Genomic DNA, 20,267 nt, shown 5'->3' with positions numbered 1-20,267 from the left:
TCTCCATCTTCCCCGTTTGACGACTTCAGAATGAAAAAACTCATTCAGAATTCATTGAATTTGTTTCACCTCTCGTAATTACGTAATTTAGAGGAAAAAATCCTGAGAGAGCAATAATTTTTCCTGGGCAGAATGGTTCTAACTCAGTTTGAGATACGAGCACGATAAATTATCTGCAATTCATTTTTCCGCGCACACAATCTTACTCTATATAATTTAAGATGTCCGTTTCTCCGGAAATTCATGGAAGGTTCTTAAAAAGTCAAAAAAGGTCCAGAACCGTATAGAATCTTCTAGAAAATTCCCGAATCGTCCGGAAAACTCACCAATTTTCCGATTCAGAATGTTCCAAAAAATCAGAAACTGGAAAGTTCTAGAAATTTTTAGAACTTTCGCAATTATTCCAGAAACTAACGCTTCGGAAAATCATAGAAAGTTCTAAAAAGCTGTAAAAAATTCCAGGCCCATACGATATTTCAGAATATTTTGGAATTCTCTATCATTTATCGTCTAAATGTCAATTTCAATGAAAAAAAAATGGACCGAGCCATGAGTTTCTTGATTGATGTATAACATGTCTTGAGGAGAGTTTCTATTTATTTTTCAAAAATTGCATAATCATCATCAGCAAAATTGCATGAATCATCGTTCAGCCAGAACCTAAATCGACGACTAAAAAAGAAAAAACACATTATCTTATTCTTTTCTAGAATAAAACGATAGACCGATAAACCGGGTATTTATTTTTCTGTTTTGTCAGATATTTTTTTGTTATCAATTTTCGAGCCGTACGTTTCTTGATACAAGGAAAGACGTACACGGAGAAAAAAATTACAGAAAAATTACTGTGCCAGCACCGGAAAATTTGCTGTGGAGTACAAGAATTTTTCACTGTAAAACCGAGAAAAATTTCTTTACGCCACGGCAAAAATTCCGATGTTGGCACCGGAATTTTTCCGAGTCCGTCCAAATGAACCTATTTTACCGTGCTACTACAGCAATTTTTCTGGAATTTTTTTCTCCGTGTACTTCTTCAAACTTTCTCATCTCAGTGTGCAAAGAACACCCGCCATTTTCTTGACGCTCCGAGTCACATCCAAATGGATGATTCTTCCATTCAATTTGACCGTAAACTTTTGAATATGAAAAATTTGTTACAATTCCGAACAAATGATTTTTATGGTGGAAAATTGATTGTTTGTAAATTATTTATAGAAAATGTCCGTAATTTTCAAAAATCGCAATTTTTAAATTATTTCATGCATCTTTCTTCAAAAGTAAATTTTCTAATTTTCTTTTTAGATTTTTAAATGTTTTCTAACGGTTCAATATTGAGATTCAAACTCAGACCTGCAAAGTTTTTAAATAATAAAATCATTGTAAAATATCCGAAAACTTGAAGTTAAATGGAGCTCAAATAAAAGCTCTAATGTTCAACTACAAAAATTGAAAAGCATCTCACCGGAGAAAAAAATACCCAAAGTATTGGGATATCGTTAAATTTCAAAAAAGTTTGACGACAACACTAGGTTAGACGTATAAATACCCCTCCCATTCTCGGGCCTCCTTCTCCTCCCCAGAGAATTCATGAAACACGAAAGAAAAAAAACCAAATTGAACGGCATCTGAACAAATTTTCCGACTCTGAATTTTCAAAAAATGAACAACTCCCAATTTAAGTTGATGCAAGTAACTTCTGCCGTGAACAACATCCACTATTTTCTTGACGCTCTGAGGCACTCCAAAATGGATGACACTGCTCCTAAACTAAAAAAAAATACTTTGATAACAGGAATTTCTCTCCAGAATTCGACTTTAACGTTGACCCTGCCTGGGATGTATACGACTGCAGTCACTGGGTAAGACGTAGAAGTGCCCTTGCCAGTCTCGGTCGCTTCCCTATCGTTTGTGCCGCCTCGTCCTATCCTAACTGCGCGCCACAGAACTTCGGACTCAAGGGCGACCAAGTGAGAGCGATTCAGTGATAAAGACAAAGACAGACTGAGAAATCGCAGTGAGGAAGAGAACAAGAATAAAACGAATGCATATTTTGCGTCTCGGTATTTCGTGCAAAAACAGAGGGTAAAGTGGACGGTAATACGGGGGCAGAGAAAAACGGGTTACAACTTCTGTTATCTATCGTACTTGTGGTTAAACAAAACCAAAAAAAGGTGTCTTCCGGATGGAATCCTCAACGAACACCCCGCAAGCATCGGTATTTTTTATTGCGCTCCGCTATAAAAAACCACCTGCATGCTGTAAAGAAAAATGAGACAGAACATTTCCACTTTTATCCATAAATGTTACTTTTATTTCTTCCTCCCCCTCCGCCAGCCCTTCGTATTGTTTTTCCACGGTGCGATCAAACTGCAATCCACCGCGCCAATAACAATATTCATTTTCTTTTTTAACCCGTAATCTCCCTGAAATTATAACCATCATAATATTCGTTTATAGGAATGTTGAAAAACGAGTTTGTTCCTTGATATATTATCGGTGACAGTAACTTCCTATCCTACGTCCACGCATATTTACAAACGTGTGTTTGTGTGTGTCACACATCTCAGTGGTGGTTTTTCACATGCACACGTCTACCGTTGTCATCTTTAATTCGTGATCTTCAACGTAACTGGAGCTCATCCAATGTTTGCAGTTATGCTTTATGTTTCCTCTCTGGTCGTCGTTGAAATAAAACAAGGAATTGCACCGAGTTAGCTGCCGAGTTTATAGACAATTAAAATGGTGGAATGAAGTCAGGACGATGGGGATGGAAGCATTCAGAGGGGATTTTTGATCTCTTTCTGGAGCATCTTCCTCCCGGGGATGAATTTCCTCCTGATTTTAGACTGTCCGAGGAAAATTTCCCGCTGATCTCATGGACAACAACAAGCAGAACTGAACCAAGAGTTGAAACAACAATAGCGCTGATTACTGGACGGTGAAAGGGTGTGGCAGCGCCATTGAGTCGTTACATGCAGGAACTGAGGAGGGAAGAGAGAGATGTGTACGAGAATCGCGCTGGCGGGGGGAGGGGCAAGAAAGAGGGATTGAAACCCGACGAGGATGAGTGACGAGGAGAAGAACATCCGAAGGGCAGGGCGGGAGGCGCGAGGTGGAGAGCAAGAGGGAAAATGAGAGAAGCGAGGCTGGAATGGTGGGGAGGGTTTGCACCCATGGGCGAGACGCCAGAGGGGTGGGACAAGGATGAACCCAACTTAAAGGGGATAGATTCAACCGTAAATAATCAATATATCTATGGCTTGATGTACACTGGCTTCGATGCACCCAAAAATGAATGAATTCAACTAGCATCTGGTCGAATCGATGAATTTTCCACGAATTGCAAATGCAAAATTTTCCGGAATTCGCGATGAATCTGAATTTTGAGTTGCGTGGAACATTACGAGGTTGAGGTTTTTTTTTGAATGAAAATCCGGCAGAAGATTCACATGAAATGATTCAGCATGAATGCTTTGTTAACCTTGGTTATTCGTGTGGGTGAACTTGTATGGAATAAAAAGAGGAGAATATTTTGAGGGAGAAATGGATAAAAAAAGAGGATGAGGTAATAGAGTGGTTGGGTGTATGGTGATTATGTTCGGTGGGAATATTGTGAGGCCGGTGGAAATGTATGTGTAATCAGTTGGTCATGCGAAGATGAGACAAGTGGAATACAGGGTGACAAAAGAGACTTTGAGTCTTTCGAGTTTTGCACGATCAAGTCGCGATGAGAAAGAGTTGGATGTCTTTTGGAATGGGTGGGTGGGCATTTGGCATTTCTTTAGCATTGGAAGAATAAAGCTGAGTGTGTATAAAGCCGCGTGCTGATAAGCTTTAGGCTCGCCTCAAATAAGCAGCGATATACCTGGCTCGAATGAGATTGAAGGGGGGGTCGAAGTCACCAGTGGTTGTTTTACTTTTATCTCGAGTCACGAGGATTATGAAAAAAAAGAGAATAGTAACGAGAGAGACAGAGTGGGCACGATGACTAATGCGGCTGTTCAACTGTAATTCAACTCCGATCTTATTGTTGATGTGAATCTTTGCGTGATGTAGAAACTTGATGAATTGTCATTTCATGATGCATCGTAAATATTTGTATCTGACGACTGTGGGTTACAATCAATCAGATTATTGTGTGTAATAACCCAGACGCTGTGGATGAGGAAAAGTTACGAATGGCGCGGCTTCTTCGGGAAGGTGGAGGCTAGTGGTACATTACCTTTAAGCATTTTTTTTCGCCAGGACTTATGGTTGAGCGAGCGGGAGGAGAGGAGATGGGTGAATAAAAAGAGGCACTTGGGGGCCGGATATAGGGTTTTGGACTTAAATGGCGTGCTGTGGTGAGGTTTGAAGTTCGCGACTGACGGCCTGCCGGCTGAAGTCACAAGAACTGCTGTGAATGAAGTTGAAGTGGAAAGGGACGGTTACTGGATGAATTCCACGGGGCGATTGGGGCGACGTGATGTGGGAAGAATGAGCAAAAAAGCGATCCCAGCGACACCGGATCCTTCGAACGGGCATCGGGGGAGATGGTATTTGCGGGAGTATTCGAAAACTCGGAGGGAAATGAAGATATCAAAATATTTCTGTAGAGAGTTCTTATGCGTTATTCGGTGTATTCAAGAATTTCAGGTTTTTTCAGTGGAATTACTTCGCTTTTGTAGTTTAACAACAGAGCTTTGATTTAAATTTCGTTCGACCCTCATGAAAAAATATTGTTACGAATATCTTTTTTTGCGAATGCATTCTATCAACCAACATTCATTCTTTTTGACGTGGATACGTATATGGTTTCAATATGGGGGTCATTTTGAGAAACGGTACTTATGTGGAGCGCCATCTATCGGAATTCTCGAAAATTCTAGACATTTCGAGGAAATTCAGGGAGTTTCTAGGAAATTCGAGAGAGAAGGAAAGACCATGGACGTATCCACGTACAATTACAGTTGTATCGAAGATACAGACCTCTGCAATTTTTTGCCCTTGAATCTCTTCTCTGAAGTTAGTATCTTTCAGTCCACCACATTATTAAAATGTATAAAGCAATTTGCTGGCCAATCTTAGATTATGCCTATCCACTACTTGTCTATGCCAGACCTGGTACCAAACAAATAATAGCCGTAGCTGAGAGAACCACCCTCCGCAAAATGACAAAAATTTGCCACCCTGATAACCCTTACCATAATCCCTCCAATACCCTACTTTACGAACGCACCAGAGTAAAACCCATCACCGTCAGATTTCACAAACTGACGAGTTTTGCTCTTAGCAAACTGGACCATATCCGAAACCTCTGCCACAAACGCAATCCTAGGGTCAGGTCTCGTTACAAATACCTTCAGCACACATTATTTGGGAGTCTCAAAGCCATCCGAACGGAGAATCTGGGCTCTGACTCCTGGGGAGGCCTTGTTCACCTCCAACAATGAATCGTGAAATTCTGTAACTCCTTCATATCATCTTCACACTCTTCATTTCATCGCTTTATACTATACCATCTCGCCATCCACTCAATCTTGTAAAAATTGTCTTTAATTTCTCGATCCTCACCCAGAAAAATGAACACGCAAACATACTTTTTCTTTTTTGTTAGTAACAACTATTGGAGAATAAAATGTAAATACTCGGTGGAAGGCCCCCGGGCGATTGCCAGGGGGCCTGCCACAAAGTTCGTTAAAAATAAAATAAAATAAATATTTTTCAGTTGTTTTTACTTGTTCTGATTTCGTCCTTTTGATTCATCATGTCATTTTTCCACTCGTTCTTTTTAATTCAATAAACTCTTCTTTCAGTAATTCCTACGTGCTCTTCAGTGTATATAGAGAAAATATATGAGTCGTATATAATTCATGTATGTCATTTATAAGGAAAGATATGTTAAAATACAGACATATATGCCGGTATGACTCATTCATATACTATATATTTCCCCATATATTTCACTTTATGTGGACTTATACATGGAAACATATCACAATATATATAATGAATAGGGTTCATATATTTAACGTATATTTCTTCATATATTTTTCAACCTCATGTATGCGGAAATATATTACGTATAGAACATATGCCCCACATATTTCGATCTATTTTATTTCTATTTAGTTATATATTCATCTTCATGGAGGGAATCTGTTACGAAATTATTTCAACATTCAAATTTTGAACGTCTAAATTACATTTTCCATTTTGAAATGTTATGAATATTTATAAATCTGGGAAAATTTAGGGAGTCTGTTTTTTGAGGAAGATTTCAATTTTCAAAGATTATGAACTTTTTTGAAATCAATTTCTGCATATTCAGAATTCTACCAAGAGTCGGTTTCAGGCAAAAAGGCGAGATTTTTAAAATCGTCAACAGCGTTCATGATCCATTTATAGGAAATGTTTGGAAGTGAAGTAATGTCTTATTTATTCATTTATTGTGAATAAATGTGCACCAAATTGACTATCTACATTCATTTCACCTGAAATTTACAGTTTATTTACGTATTCACCTGTTGTAGAACATGGCACGTTGAAACTACGGAACTCAGTTTGTACGAAACTCCAAATTTGACAGTGGTTATTTTTTCATCCAAATTTCAGCCAATAGAATCGCACCATTCGACGTTATTTTGTATAGTCAACACGAAATTCAACTGATAATTTTTTGATAATTCAACTGATAATTTTTTGGTAATTCAACTGATAATTTTTCATGTTGCCTATATAAAAAACAAATGATTTTCCAATCCAGTTAACCCCCATCGAATTTGACAGATTGAATTTAATTGCGCCAATTGGAGAGGTTTGATACAAAATTAGTAGATTTGGAGATTTTTCTTTGCAAAAAATCTATGAGAAAGTCAAGGGGAATGTACCCATAAACCCATTTGTGAGCAGAGAAATTACGTGTTGAGGGCAGACACCACTGAAGAGGAACTGGCGTATATTTTAAAAGACTGGGCATACAACAAGAAGAAGTTTAATGGACAGGATTACAAGGAAATTTCGCTAAAGGCAATGTGGAATAAGACTGCGAAGTTACTCCAGGATAAATATTGGGACGACTTCAGTGTGAGGATTTTGTCTCTTGGTGCAATTCTATTGGCCGAAATTTGGATGGAAAAATAACCCCACGAATACCACTCGACCTTCAAAATTAATCGTGTAATTCCCTCCAGGTTCCCTGTACACAAACGAATTCGTCAAGTTTTTCAGGAAAAACTTGACTCCTTCGTTTGTTTGCAACGAACCTGTCGGGAATTATCAGATAATTTTGAAGCTCTCGTGGTATTACTTGCGGAAAATATACTTCGATTTCCGCAAGTTTTTGTCCCAGACGATTCTGAGCATACACAACAGATTTTCGTCTTTCCACAACTCATTTTTTGTTACCAAATTTCGGTGCTCATCCAGTGGAAGTCTTCCATGAACAAAAAAAACCCTCTCCTGAACTAAAAAAAAGTTCAAACGCTTCACTCCTTGGTGAGACATTGACCTCAAATGATACAAAAAAAGGGTGGAACATAATACAACAATCGTGTCCATAAGAAATATGCGCTGAATATATTTTCTCAATTATTCAACCCATTACATCGACCTCACTTAATTAATTTTATACAAACGGAGATAATGCAAGACTCTGTATTAATTCCTCTGTATGAGCTTCTGGACATTCTCAGTGCACCATTTCTGCAGTGGTAGATTTTTCATGCCATCAGTGGATGGGTCAACAGTGAGATTGAATTTAATTGGTTTACTTGACTGAGATAAATCGAACATATCGTTGAGTGCATTTAGCGCAGCTATTTTTACAGCCCCCTCGACGTTATCCTCGGTGCCTGTGAAAAGCCGATATTGTTGTAATATCATGAAAAATAATATTAAACAAGAAAATTTTTGCACGGAATGTCGGATGAAAAATTACCTGCGGCTAAAATTTCCTTTTTCGAATACAATCCAACTTGGTAAACGGGTAATACAGAATTTACCCCACTCTCTGCAATTAGCCGAGGCTCTGCAGGCTCTCTTCCGTCTCTCGTTAAAATTCCGTTTAAAATTTTAAGAGGCTCCTCTGGATACCACAGCTCACTGAGATCTCGTTCGGCCAGTGTTGCAATTAAAAAATCTCGAATGAATTTACCAGTGTGGATTTCATCTACACTTTCCGCTAGAGCACTGACCAGAGCCAGAAATGTGTTGGCTAGAGTTTCTGTTGATGGTGGATATTCCTGATGGAAAAATTAATAATTTAATGCTGAATGCGAGAGTCTGGTGTATAATTACGATTATTACTATTTATCTTGAAGAAACAGTATCATCATTTTTAAGAGAAATTATTATTCATCTAATTGGAGCACTAGCCAAATGAGCTAGGGGATAAATGGATTCTCGATATATTTGTTTATAAATATCAGGATTTTGAGTGAATGACAAACGTTCCACTTTGCCCTATCTTCCCCCCTTATATCTCGATATTCTACATTGCTGGAATTGATTGAGATTTAATGGGCATGATAATCTTCAAAATAATGAGTTTGAAAATTAGGGCAGGGTGGGGCAAAATAGATATTTTTGACTTTTTATTCAATATTCAGACTCTAATTTATGAATTGAAATCAGTCTAGGCTCATCCAAAAGAGGAAGATTTGTACCTTTTTATAGAAAAAGGTATTTCATTTCAGTTCTATTTGACTTCAGTGAATCAACATTTTAAAAAAAGTTAAAAGTGTCGTTTTGCCTCACCATTTCTGAATTTCAGATTTTTTTTCATTAAGGTAAATTGAGTTTCTTTACACTCAACGCGTACAGGAGTTCCAACAATAAGATATCATCAAGCATTTGCATCATCACATAAAGTTGGAATTCATATTTTCATCTAATCAGTAGCCTTTCAAATATTAAATTATATTGAAATTCAATATGGAGTAGTTCTTGCCGAAGACGTTATGAAATTTCATTAGAAATTCTCTATCAGTAAATTCAGATCAGAATTGGAATGTAGAATTGAAAATAATTATTTTCTTCATTAAAAATATGATTTACCTCGCTCAAAATTAAGTCTTTACTTCCAATCAGAGATGCACTGTTTGCTAACACTTCTTCTGATAGCAGATGATCATGTAAAGCTCTGAAAGAATTGTTAAAAGACAATTTTTTAAAAAACAATTTCTCTGAATTACTTAAAAATTGTTTTCGGGGTGTATTGTTCTGTCAAAGGAATACATTATTGAGTTATAAAGGTTCTGCAATCGAAAAATGGCCTCCATGAAGCTTTCCCCATATGTGTAGTCTTTTGAAATAATATATATTGACATGCATAGGATCACCGAATATTACGAGAATTTTTAGAACCTCAAAAAACGGATTTTCTAAAATAGAAATTTTGTTCACAATTTTTTTTCATTCTCATTGCCGTATACTTTTCAATTTTTGCAGATACTGTTCCTTCCCATTTTTTACTTTTTTAGTTTCGCTCAACATTCTTTCCATTTTCAAAACAAAATTTAGCATCAAATTTTTTTCATCAAAAGTTCATTAAAAAATTGTCAAAACAATTTTTGCCCAAATTTGGCCATTTTGAAGTATAGAAATTTGGATCACATCGTCGCATTAAAATCAAAGGGGCGTAAGTGCCATTTCTCTGAGATTTTTTTTCCTCTGAATACCAAAGGGGCGTATGTTTTTTTTTTCCTTCGAAATGGAGTTTTCTCAACTTATGAAAGGTTTTTTGTGGACAAATTTCTGAAGTGGCAAATGGACGTAAGTCCGACTAGCAAGTACTGAAGGGGCGTATCTCCAGCACATACGCCTCTTTCTTTTTATACTTTTTGTTTCTTTTCTAGCTCATATTGAGAATGAATAATTCCAAAGGGGCGTAACTCAGGCACATACGTCCCTTTGTTTTTGAAGCAATAATCACAGAGGGGCGTAACTCCAATATATATGTCCCTTCATTTGTTACTGTTCGTTCCTATTGATTCATCAAGTATAAACGGAATCACATGCACTACAGCCCTAATAATAAATAATATTTGATTCTACATTAACCTCCCCTCCCTCCCTCTCATCATGAATGTTCAAATTATTTCCCTTTGATTTTTTGCTTGAATGAAACAATTTCATGAGAAATATCAGTAACTAAACTAAAATTTTCTAAAATTTTCTTCTAAATTTATTCGATTTCATTCATTAATTTATTTCATTTTTTTAAATTATGACTGCGAATTTCAGGAAATTATCTGTATGAAATTTCGAGTCGTGACTGCTTTGAACACTTCGGAAGAAAATGAGACCATAAAGGAAGAAGAAAATAGTTAAAGCGTTTTATGTTGATATAACAATATAAAACTCATTATCGCGAGTAGACCTAAGATATAATGAGAGAGAGGCGTATGTGGGACTTACGCCCTTTTCGTTTTATTTCAACATGAAATGTGTCATCCGAAGTGCACAACACATAATGTAAAAAGGGCGTAAGTGTGGAGATACGCCCCTTTCCCGTTGAAATATAGCAATTACGCCTTTTTCCTAGATTTTTTTTTTCCAATTTTTGGTCAGAAATTCCATGAAAAACCGAAAAAACAGGAATTCGGAACATACGCCCCTTTCACTTTTAAAATGGGTTTTTTGGCACTTACGCCCCTTTGATTTTAATGCGACGACATGATTGTGCACACTGTACATTACTTACAACCCTAAAAAATCACAAAATACGAAAGAATGGATGCCACTTTGTTTCCGAGAGCAGTTCTACTTGGTGACATAAAAGCTAAATTTTGTTTGTTCCAGTGTTCTGAATATTAAGTAAAGATTTCGCCTCGATCCACCCATTATTAATCACATTGGGATCTTTGCAAGTAAAAAATTTTTTTTTCAAGTTTTTTGAAAATTCTCATAATATTTAATCGTCCTAATGGTAAACAGGTCAATTTCTGGACGGGGGTTAGTTTCTGGACGATTTCCACTTATTGTGTATAATCATGTGATCAATTATTTGTTCTGTTGATCGATATTTAATAAATACGAACAATATGGCCCAGTCGTCCAGAAATTTCGGCTGCATCCAACTATTTCTTAATTTAATTATTCTTTGTTTTGTTATTTTCACTTCAAATAATTTTTTTCGGCTAATTAAAACATTCTTGAAGGTATGGACGCCATCATGTCCCCATTTAGATGTTTCTTTTATTTTAGATGCTACCACGAAACTAGAATTTCCCTTGACCGTCCGGTAATAGACCTTTTCATTCTAGAAATCCAGGGGACATATTTCTTGCGTTCATCGAACCGAAAAATCTTCGGAAAAAGGAGCAAAAATTCTGATAAATATTGACATTTACGATAATATAGGTTTGAGCACTCAAAAATTATGATTGATATGTAAATTCCGCACATGGGTCCGAAACTCCTAGAGGAATTAACATAGGAAAAGTGTCTGAAAACCTAGTGAATCTCAGGATGAAAAGCTCTATTGGCCTGTTCACCCTATATGGGTTAATACATATTTTTTAAGTGACTGCATATCTGGAGAAAGTCTAACTGAAATCCTCCACTCACAGAATACATTCCTCTGGAGCCTTTGGTAGCGACAAACTCAGATAAATCTCCACAATCTTCGACGTTAGGTGTCTTCCACTGTCAATCAACTCCCTATTGTCCTCGATATTCAGCCCAGCATCATCGAGTCCCACCTTCTTCCTCTGAATTTCCTCCTGGGTGACATAGGATCTGTGTGTCAATGCTCGTGTCAGAATATTGATATCAAAGCTCTCTTTGAGCCTCTGATTGAACGCCCATATCTCGGCCTCTCTGTTCCACTCCAGGAATGAACGTCGTGGCTCAGGGGGCTGGGGCCCAAGCTTTTGTTTACGTCGTGAGATCGCCTTTAGCACTGGGGCAACCCATCTTTTGATGCCTCTCTTGCCTGTGGAACAAAATACGATGAAAAAAAAAAACATTTTGCATTAAGACCTCACAGGATTGGCCTTCCAGAGAATTGATTTGATAAGATTGTGAGTTTAAAACGAAATGAGGTGGAGACCACTAGCGACATAATGTAAACATCAACAATCATTCAGTGACGAGAAAGAAGAGAGAATTCTTTGTAGTCAGGTGACGATATTTCTGTTGTCATTATCACTTTTATAAAGACAACTAAGACGAGACTTTTGGTCTCGTGAAATATTTCATAGAAAACAGAGGTTTCGTCCTCGTGTGATACCCCTTATTCCCTACAGAAAAATCCGGATGCGTAACCAAGGTTTTTCCGTTGGTTTCTATCAGGGTTGGGCGTGTAAATTACGTTGGTAAATTACACCGTTTTTTACCGACGTAATTTACGTAAATTACCTCAACGGGTTTTTTACATTTTTTACATTACTTCGAAAAGCTTGCATTTTTCGGTTACTAGAATGTTTTATGTTATTCCGACAGTCGATGACGCAGTATTGGACGCATAAATATTATAAAAAACAGTATATCATGTCCCGAGAACAGATAAACCGCGAATTTTAACTTCACTTTGTTCGGTTAGAACGCGGTTCTCGGTACTTGAGGCATAAAAAATTATTTTATGTCCCCAGGTCCATAAAACCGCGATTCTAACATCGATTCCCTCGGTTAAATCGCGGTTTCCGGGCACAGAGACAAAATATTGTATGCCACACGGCGATAAAACAATTTTACCTCACGTGGTATGATTCACGGCATTTTAAGAAACTTAAAAACATGAGCCCCATACCTCATAAAGAGTAAATTTCACGGGGGGCAAACATTGCAAAAGACCAAAGTCGCAAATCATCTCCATTCTGAGAAAGTCAATCTCATTATTTATTGAGCTTTATTGGATTTTCCTCTTTATTATTTGGAGCCCTGGAAAAGTTCAGTTGTCCCTGAAAAAAACCATTTTGTTCTGAAGCGTTAAAAAAAGCTACCAAAGCAGTTGAATATAGTTTTGTCATTTAAGAATGCTGAATGAAACAGGATAATATGAAGGCAAAAGATGATGGCGCGACAAATTCAATAGAGATTAATGATAATGAGATTGACCCTTGTAAAATTCATCCCTTACACGGCGTGACCCCCAAGACGTATGATCCTGATGAGGTATGAACCTCGTGACTTTTATCAACCTCGCGAGGTACGATCTTGGCGAAGCTTCACCGTTTACGATAAAAGATAACGTCGGCTAGTTTTTTACATTTTTTATATTTATTACGTAAATTACGGGCTTTTTACAATCTCATGTAAAAAACTGCCGTTATCGACAGATGCCCAACCCTGGTTTCTATGCTCAAGTCCTTCCTTTTTCTTGAACCATGCCTTCAATGTACTCAATTGAAAGCTTGTTAGAATAGAATAGAAAAAGTGCGGCTGGTCACTTAAAGTGCCCAGAGTCACCTAAATCATACGATCTTTTGTAACTTCCGCCTTAGTTTCGGTCAGTCACACAGCCCCAGCCCTGTGTTTCTCACTAGGCTAATAAGGCTGGTGACAGCCGCTTGTTGTAAGTCCTCTGGTTTCAGGAAAGCCTGGCCCCAGATTTTATAGCGACGGAGTGCTAATAGGGGGCATTCACATAAAATGTGGATGACGCCCTCCTTATCGCCTCCGCACAGTCTGCAGTCTTCTTGTTCTGCAAGTTTCATCTTGAACAGATGAGCTCTGAGAGCTGTATGACCCGTAAGGAGCCCTACTGCTACCCTCAGATCCCCTCTGTGCAACTCCAGAAGCTTTCTGGTCCTAACTCTTAGTTGCCCTCTCATAAGCAGTTTCGCTTGTCTGCAGGTCGCAACTTTCTCCCAACGCCTGACATGATCCCGCTGGAAATGATCTTTAATAAGAGTTTTTCCCACTGCGAAGGGCATGCCAAGCAGGCCGTGTGAGGGCACACTTTCTGTACCCTCCTTGGCCAGCTTATCTGCCTCTTCATTACCCAGAATCCCATGGTGACCTGGCACCCAGGTTACGGTGACCCGGTTGTTTTTACCCAGTGTGTCCAATGCCTGCATGCATTCCCACACCACCTGTGACTCTGTAGTGGGTTTTTCCAGGGCGTGTATCGCCGCCTGGCTGTCACTGCAGATGAATATTTTCATCTTTTTTGTGTCTCTCGCGTTCAGATACTCTGCACACTTAAGTATGCCCAGCATCTCTGCTTGAAAGACGGTTGAATGATGGCCCAGCGGAAAACTCTCTCCGAAGCCATCTTTCAGACGGTAGATGCCTGCCCCAAAACTTTCATTGAAGCCAGAGCCGTCCGTAAACCAGTAGTCCTCTCTTGGTCCTGGTTTACGTTTCGAGTCTAGCCACTCCTGTCTGGGTGGTATACTCGTTCTGAAAGTTTTCCTGATCTGATACTTCCTAGGAATCCTATCCGTCTTACCTATGAAGGGTCGATCATTGATTAGGCTAAGCCTTGTATGGCCTTGGCCCGTCATCTTCCATTCTAGTTGGCACCTTAGTCTATATGCAGTTGTGGTAGCACAACTCACAACCCTAAGGTCGAGGGGTGGGATACTGAGTGCTATTTCTAGCGCCTCAGTAGGTGTCGATTTCATGGCTCCTGTTGCAGCCCTCAGGAAGGTTCCCTGTAGGCTTTTCAACAGGTTCCTTGTTTCCGTCTTACTCACCCTCGGCCACCAGACGACCGCAGCGTATAACAGTCTCGGAAGTAGAACTATTTGGTAGAGCCAGAGCATCATTTTAGGATTGAGTCCCCATGTCCTGCCCACAGCTCTCCTGCATGCCCACATAGAGGCAAACACTTTATTTCTCTGAGTACAGATATGTTCTTTCCAGCTGAGTTTATTATCCAGGAGGACACCCAGATATTTCACTCTGCTGGTGTAGTTAATCTCCGAGCCATTTAGCTTCAGAGGTTGGATCTTTTCCAGTTTATAATTTCTGGTGAAAACCAGGATTGTTGTTTTGGCTGGATTTACCGATAGGCCAGTTACCCTGCACCAGTCCTCAATGATATTGAAGGCTGTTGCCATCAGGTCCCTTAGCACCCTCAGAAATCCGCCTTTCACAACAACTGCCACATCATCGGCGAAACCGATGACGTGGAAGCCGGCCTCACTTAGTTGATTTAGAAGTCCATCTACAACCAGGTTCCATAGCAGGGGCGAGAGAACTCCCCCCTGCGGACAGCCCCTAGTCGGACGTCCCTCCACACATGCCCTCCCATGTCCTGCCGACAGTCTTCTGCTTTTCAGCATGTTTTGTGTCCAAGCAATGATAGTCTTGGACACCTGTCGTTCTTCCATGGCTTTTTCTATAGCCGGATTCGAAGTGCTATCAAAAGCCCCCTCAATATCCAGAAAGGCGCCTATGGCAAAACCCTTGACCGCCAGTTGTCCCTCAATCAGTCCCACCAGGTGATGTAAGGCGGTATCTGTTGATCTTCCCTCCCTGTATGCATATTGACAGGGGGAGAGGGGTCTGTCAGCCAAGGGCCCGGCCTTGATGTGTCTATCCACCAGCCTCTCCAGGGTCTTCAGGATGAAGGATGTGAGGCTTATAGGACGGAAGTCTTTTGGTTTTATATAACCGGTTTTTCCCGGCTTGGGAATGAATACTATCTTAAGCTTATTAAATAAAATTTAAAATGAAACCTGATTTTCCCACTTGTGCCAATTTTTCATTAACTTATGAGAGCTTGAGGCAAAAATTGAATTTTCATGTTTTACTTGGAAAATAAACTTTGGTTGGATTTTTCGATGCTCCTAAGTGAACTAGGCAGGAATAGCTATGAATCATTTTGCAGAGCATTCACTAATATTCAAAATGGTTCATGATAAATCTGATTTAATTCAATTTTTAGTAAGTTATTGTAGATTGATTGCATTTTTCACGTTGTGTGACACCTCAGAAAGGACAAGGCTTTAGACTTGACCAGCGGGGATATATCATATGTCGATTTAAAGTTTCATCGAGGTTTTCAAATTGAGATCGCATGTTATCTATTTACCAGATCAATTGTTATAAGGGATAATGCAGCGATTTTAACATGTCACGTTTAGAAAATTTCCACGTTGCTCCTTTTAATGATGAGATTTGCTCGGTTTCTGTTCAAATCTATCGGCATATCTTATACTCAGGTGAAAATATATTAAATTCCCTTGAAATTGATTTAAGTAAATTATTGATGAAGGTAATTTTCCTTAACTCTCTTCTGTTAAGGAAAATTACCCTAAATTATTTAATTAAGGCTAATTTCCCTTAACAGAAGAGAGTTTTTATTAAAAAATTGAATTTCATGTTTATTGTAAATTTAGCTTGGTTTGGATTTTTCTATAACTATTGGTCAAGTGAATGAAACTATTCTAATACCATTTTAAAAAGTATTTGTTATTATAGAACGTGAAAATTAGAATTTAAAAAATGACATTAGAATTTAAAAAATGACAATGAAAAAACGCTGAAACCTCATTGATTGTGATTTATGCATTGATTTATTTATCGATCCATTTCGAATAGTGTCCGATTGAAATATTGCTCATGTGTATGCATTTTAATAGAAAATTAACGTCACATTTCCTTCATTTTTGTGGCTTTTTAAACTATTCGTAGTCGAGATTTTGCAAGAAAATTCATTAATTCAACTTATCAATTTAATTAATTTCAAAGTGTAACAGTGCATTAACCTTATTATCTTCTGATTATTATCCTTAAATAATAATAAATAGTATTAATACTATTTACCGTTGTAGAACATTGGAAAAAAGTTATACTTAAATATTTCGAATCGAAAAATGAATAATATGCAAAAAACAATAATTTCTTAAATCGCAATAATAATCACAATCTTCAAGAACATTAAAACACAATTAAGTAAATACAAAAAAAATAGTGTGAGACAATCTCAATAATCTCATCTTACCGACAAAATTAACGGTATTGGGTGTCTGCAAATGAATAACAGTACGAGAGCACGACCTCAGCACATTCATCTTGATTCCTTCGTGTCACAAGAATAATCACTCGCGAATTCCGAAAATCACAGGATAAAACAACATTTGTGCTCCGATTTTAGTAAACTCTAATCGCCACTGCAGAAAGGGAGGTTAGCCGTTGGCGTAAAGGCAGGCTCCGAAGCTGCGTTTCGGAGCCGACAATTTCCACGTGCGCGACGACTGGATTTCCGCTAAAGAGCGCAATTCATTGGCAATCCCCCTCTTCCCTCATTGGCTGGGGCCACCCCCACTCCCCAAAACTATTGTCCAATGCCAATGGCTGTGATATTCCTATTTACTTTGTTTTTTTATTATTCGTCGCGCAGGAGAAGTTACGTCTGCGATGAAAATAAAAGTAAAAAACTGAAATATTGAGCAGTTGGAATAATAACAGTTCTGTATGTTTGGGATTTCCTCGATTCGGTCAATCGTTTCCAACGCCATTGCGAGTAGTAGCCCGTGTCTACTCCGCAGAGGCGTTACATCGTGCACCAAGGAGTCAATGGTAAGACGACAAGTGCCACTGTGATTGATCGACGCAAAAGGAGAGCAACAATTTTGTTGTTGAAGTTTTGAAGGTGAAGAGAAAGAACATTTCTAATTAATTGAGGATGACGCATCCGGGAATGGCTTTTGTACTGGTTGTCGGGGTTGGTTTAGCAACAATATTGTATTACATGTTTGCGGATTCGAATAATTCACATAATTCACATCATTCTCATGGTGATGGTGGCATCCCTCCGGATCCGCCGAATAACTCGTGGACGTCTGGTGACAGGTAAATACGATGTTTGGGGGGATATAAATACGTTTTGTTTTTGCTCGCTGGGTAATTATTTTTGGGATTTAATTTTAGATCGAGATATAGAAAGAAGGAGTCTAGTGCTGGCAGTGAAAAAGCTAGCTGCACAATTTGTCTGAATGATATTGGCGTACAACAGATTGTTTATGTTCATCCGTGTAGGCATCACTTTCATGAGTCTTGCATTCAGGAGTGGAGAGATCAGAGACAAATGGTAATTTTTTAAATTCTTTTTTTAACTGCATTTTTTAGAATTTTTTTGGAATGGATTGGGGTGAGTGGGCAAAACGGAAACATTCAACTTTTTTGGGACAAAAACTTTTTTTTCGGACAAAGTTCTAAAAAAAGTGGTTTTTTCTGTGGGTTACAATTGTCTTCGACTGCTCAACATGAGAGATTTCAATTTTTCGTAACCGAAAATTCAACTTAAATCAAACCCTTGACGTATAAATGTATCTATTAGGAGAGAATGGGGCAAAATGAAACAGCCGAAAGATGACTATTTGGGGCAAATCAAGCAAAAAAACATTTTTTTATCAACTTTTGTTTATCAACTTTTTTCTTTATTGGGAGGACCGATGTGAATAATAATTTTCTATTCGTCTTATATTTCAATTGATTCTAATTCAATTGATTAGATTAGGCCGATTGCATTTTTCTTTTTTCATTCCAATGAAATTCAGCATCACATTTTTCTTTTTCCCGCTCTGGGTCTCCCCCTGGGCCTTCCTCTGGACTTTGGATTTTGCTATTCCATTTTCTTTTCAATTAATCCCTTGACAAAATCGTCTCGCGTCAAAATTTCTCAATCATTTTCTATTCTACTGAATGGAAAATTATTATTCTCATCAGTACTCCCAAGAATAAAAAAAGTTGATGAAAAAAAATTGATGAAATATTTTTTTTTGCTTTAACTGAGTCAAATAGTCGTTTTTCAACTGTTGCAGTTTACCCCACTCTCCCCTATTTATTCATCGCTTTGGTGTTACAAACGTTTTCTTTGTTTTACACCTGTAAACCTCCTCCTGTCCTTAATAATTAGATAATGCTTGACGTATAAATTATTTAAATAATTTTGTGAATATGATCGCTAATTTTTGCTTCTTATCACGTAGAGATCAATATTTTCATTCGATAATCATGTTCACTATACAAGATAAAGAAATTAATTCTTGTCGAATTGGAGTTTATTCTTCTCCAGTGCACAGAGATAATAATAGATATCACAGGATAATAACAGACGTAGAGTAATTGAAGCATGAATCACCGTTAAATAGAAACTAAATCATTCTGTACTTTGTGTTCACAGGAAAGTCACAACCTATGTCCAAACTGTCGAAAAAAGATTGAATCTGTCCGTTGAACTCAGCAGCCAACTATGTTATCGATTCCTTTTTTTACGCAAAGATAAAACCACTTTCATGTGATTAGACCAAAGTCATTTTTTTATGTTTTCCACGGGCGTTACAATTATTTCTCAATTGTCAGTCACCGAGTTGGGTAGGTTCACCCAATAGTTAATCAACCTAGTGATACATCTAGGATTTTTTTATTGGAAAAACAATATATTTTAATGGAGAAATCTCAGTCACAAGAATTGATTAAACTGAAAACCACTGTTCTTCCCTTATTATTTCACAGTGTATCATTGTGGTGATACATCATTGTTAGGAGTTTAAAAGTTTGGCTCTACAAGATGAAACTTTTCTAGAAAACGTAAAAGCGCGTTATACAATTAAAAAAAATAATAATAATCTAAGAACTTATCAATCGTACAAAGTTATTGTCGATAGTGGGAGGAAAATCTCATGCTCATCATATCATTGGTGAAATTGAAATTCAATCTTTATTCTCCATTAGTTCAATGGTCAATGAGTTTCTTAACGTTCATTAAGGAGTAGCTTATGCTTTGACACAAATAAAGGAAAATTGAATGACATTTCATAGTGAAATGAGACAATTTGCGTGATTATCACAAGTGAGAAAGAATCAACCAAGAGACTGACGTGTTTTAGGACAAAAATAACTGAATGAAAAAAAACAAGAGTAATCACGCCCGTGTAACTTGGCCACTTCTCGTGGTTTTTGTTTTTTTTTAATTAGAAAATAATACATTTTGCTTGTTAGCCATGGCTGTTAATCTGACATCGAAAACGACCACAGAGACTGCACTTTTTAACAGTCAGAAGCGAAAAAAACTGGTCGTGTTGTTAGATATTCATGTTTATTGATACAATAAAAATCAAACTGTTCATTCACGCCACTTTCTGCTTGAAACAGCAGATTCCAATCGAAACAAGAGTGGGAAAAATGAACATTCCGCGGTGATAATAGCGTCGACAATTTTGCCCCACGATTTTTCATTTAATCCTTAAGTGGTCTATTTACGTGTATTTTACGATTTCGAGACAAAAAACTTGAACAAAAAAAATTATTCCACGTTCACAGGTAATATTCAACTTTCAATGAATAGGAAATGGGGGTGGGGAAGCGAAATAGTTGTCGGTAATCCA

General features: G+C 37.8%; 2 protein-coding genes across 2 annotated transcripts; one reads left to right on the top strand and one right to left on the bottom strand.

Annotated features, from left to right (window-relative positions):
* Positions 1-7,534: 7,534 nt before the first annotated feature.
* On the bottom strand, positions 7,535-17,114 carry LOC107039368 (39S ribosomal protein L44, mitochondrial). Its single transcript, XM_015258935.1, has 5 exons — positions 16,880-17,114; positions 11,551-11,917; positions 9,037-9,121; positions 7,919-8,222; positions 7,535-7,832 (listed from the first exon to the last, which is right to left on the bottom strand). The coding sequence occupies exons 1-5, from the start codon at positions 16,947-16,949 to the stop codon at positions 7,639-7,641; spliced, it is 1,020 nt and encodes a 339-aa protein (XP_015114421.1). The 5' UTR covers positions 16,950-17,114; the 3' UTR covers positions 7,535-7,638.
* Positions 17,115-17,240: 126 nt separating this feature from the next.
* On the top strand, positions 17,241-19,341 carry LOC107039371 (E3 ubiquitin-protein ligase SIRP1). Its single transcript, XM_015258943.1, has 4 exons — positions 17,241-17,457; positions 17,523-17,730; positions 17,809-17,968; positions 19,064-19,341. The coding sequence occupies exons 2-4, from the start codon at positions 17,564-17,566 to the stop codon at positions 19,115-19,117; spliced, it is 381 nt and encodes a 126-aa protein (XP_015114429.1). The 5' UTR covers positions 17,241-17,457; positions 17,523-17,563; the 3' UTR covers positions 19,118-19,341.
* Positions 19,342-20,267: the final 926 nt, after the last annotated feature.

This window comes from Diachasma alloeum, unplaced genomic scaffold (assembly GCF_001412515.2).
Source record: "Diachasma alloeum isolate Michigan unplaced genomic scaffold, Dall2.0 Dall_scaffold_00299, whole genome shotgun sequence".
Taxonomy (NCBI): Eukaryota; Metazoa; Arthropoda; class Insecta; order Hymenoptera; family Braconidae; genus Diachasma; species Diachasma alloeum.
The sequence above is the reverse complement of the archived record's forward strand: the minus strand, read 5'-3'. Positions and strand labels throughout refer to the sequence as shown.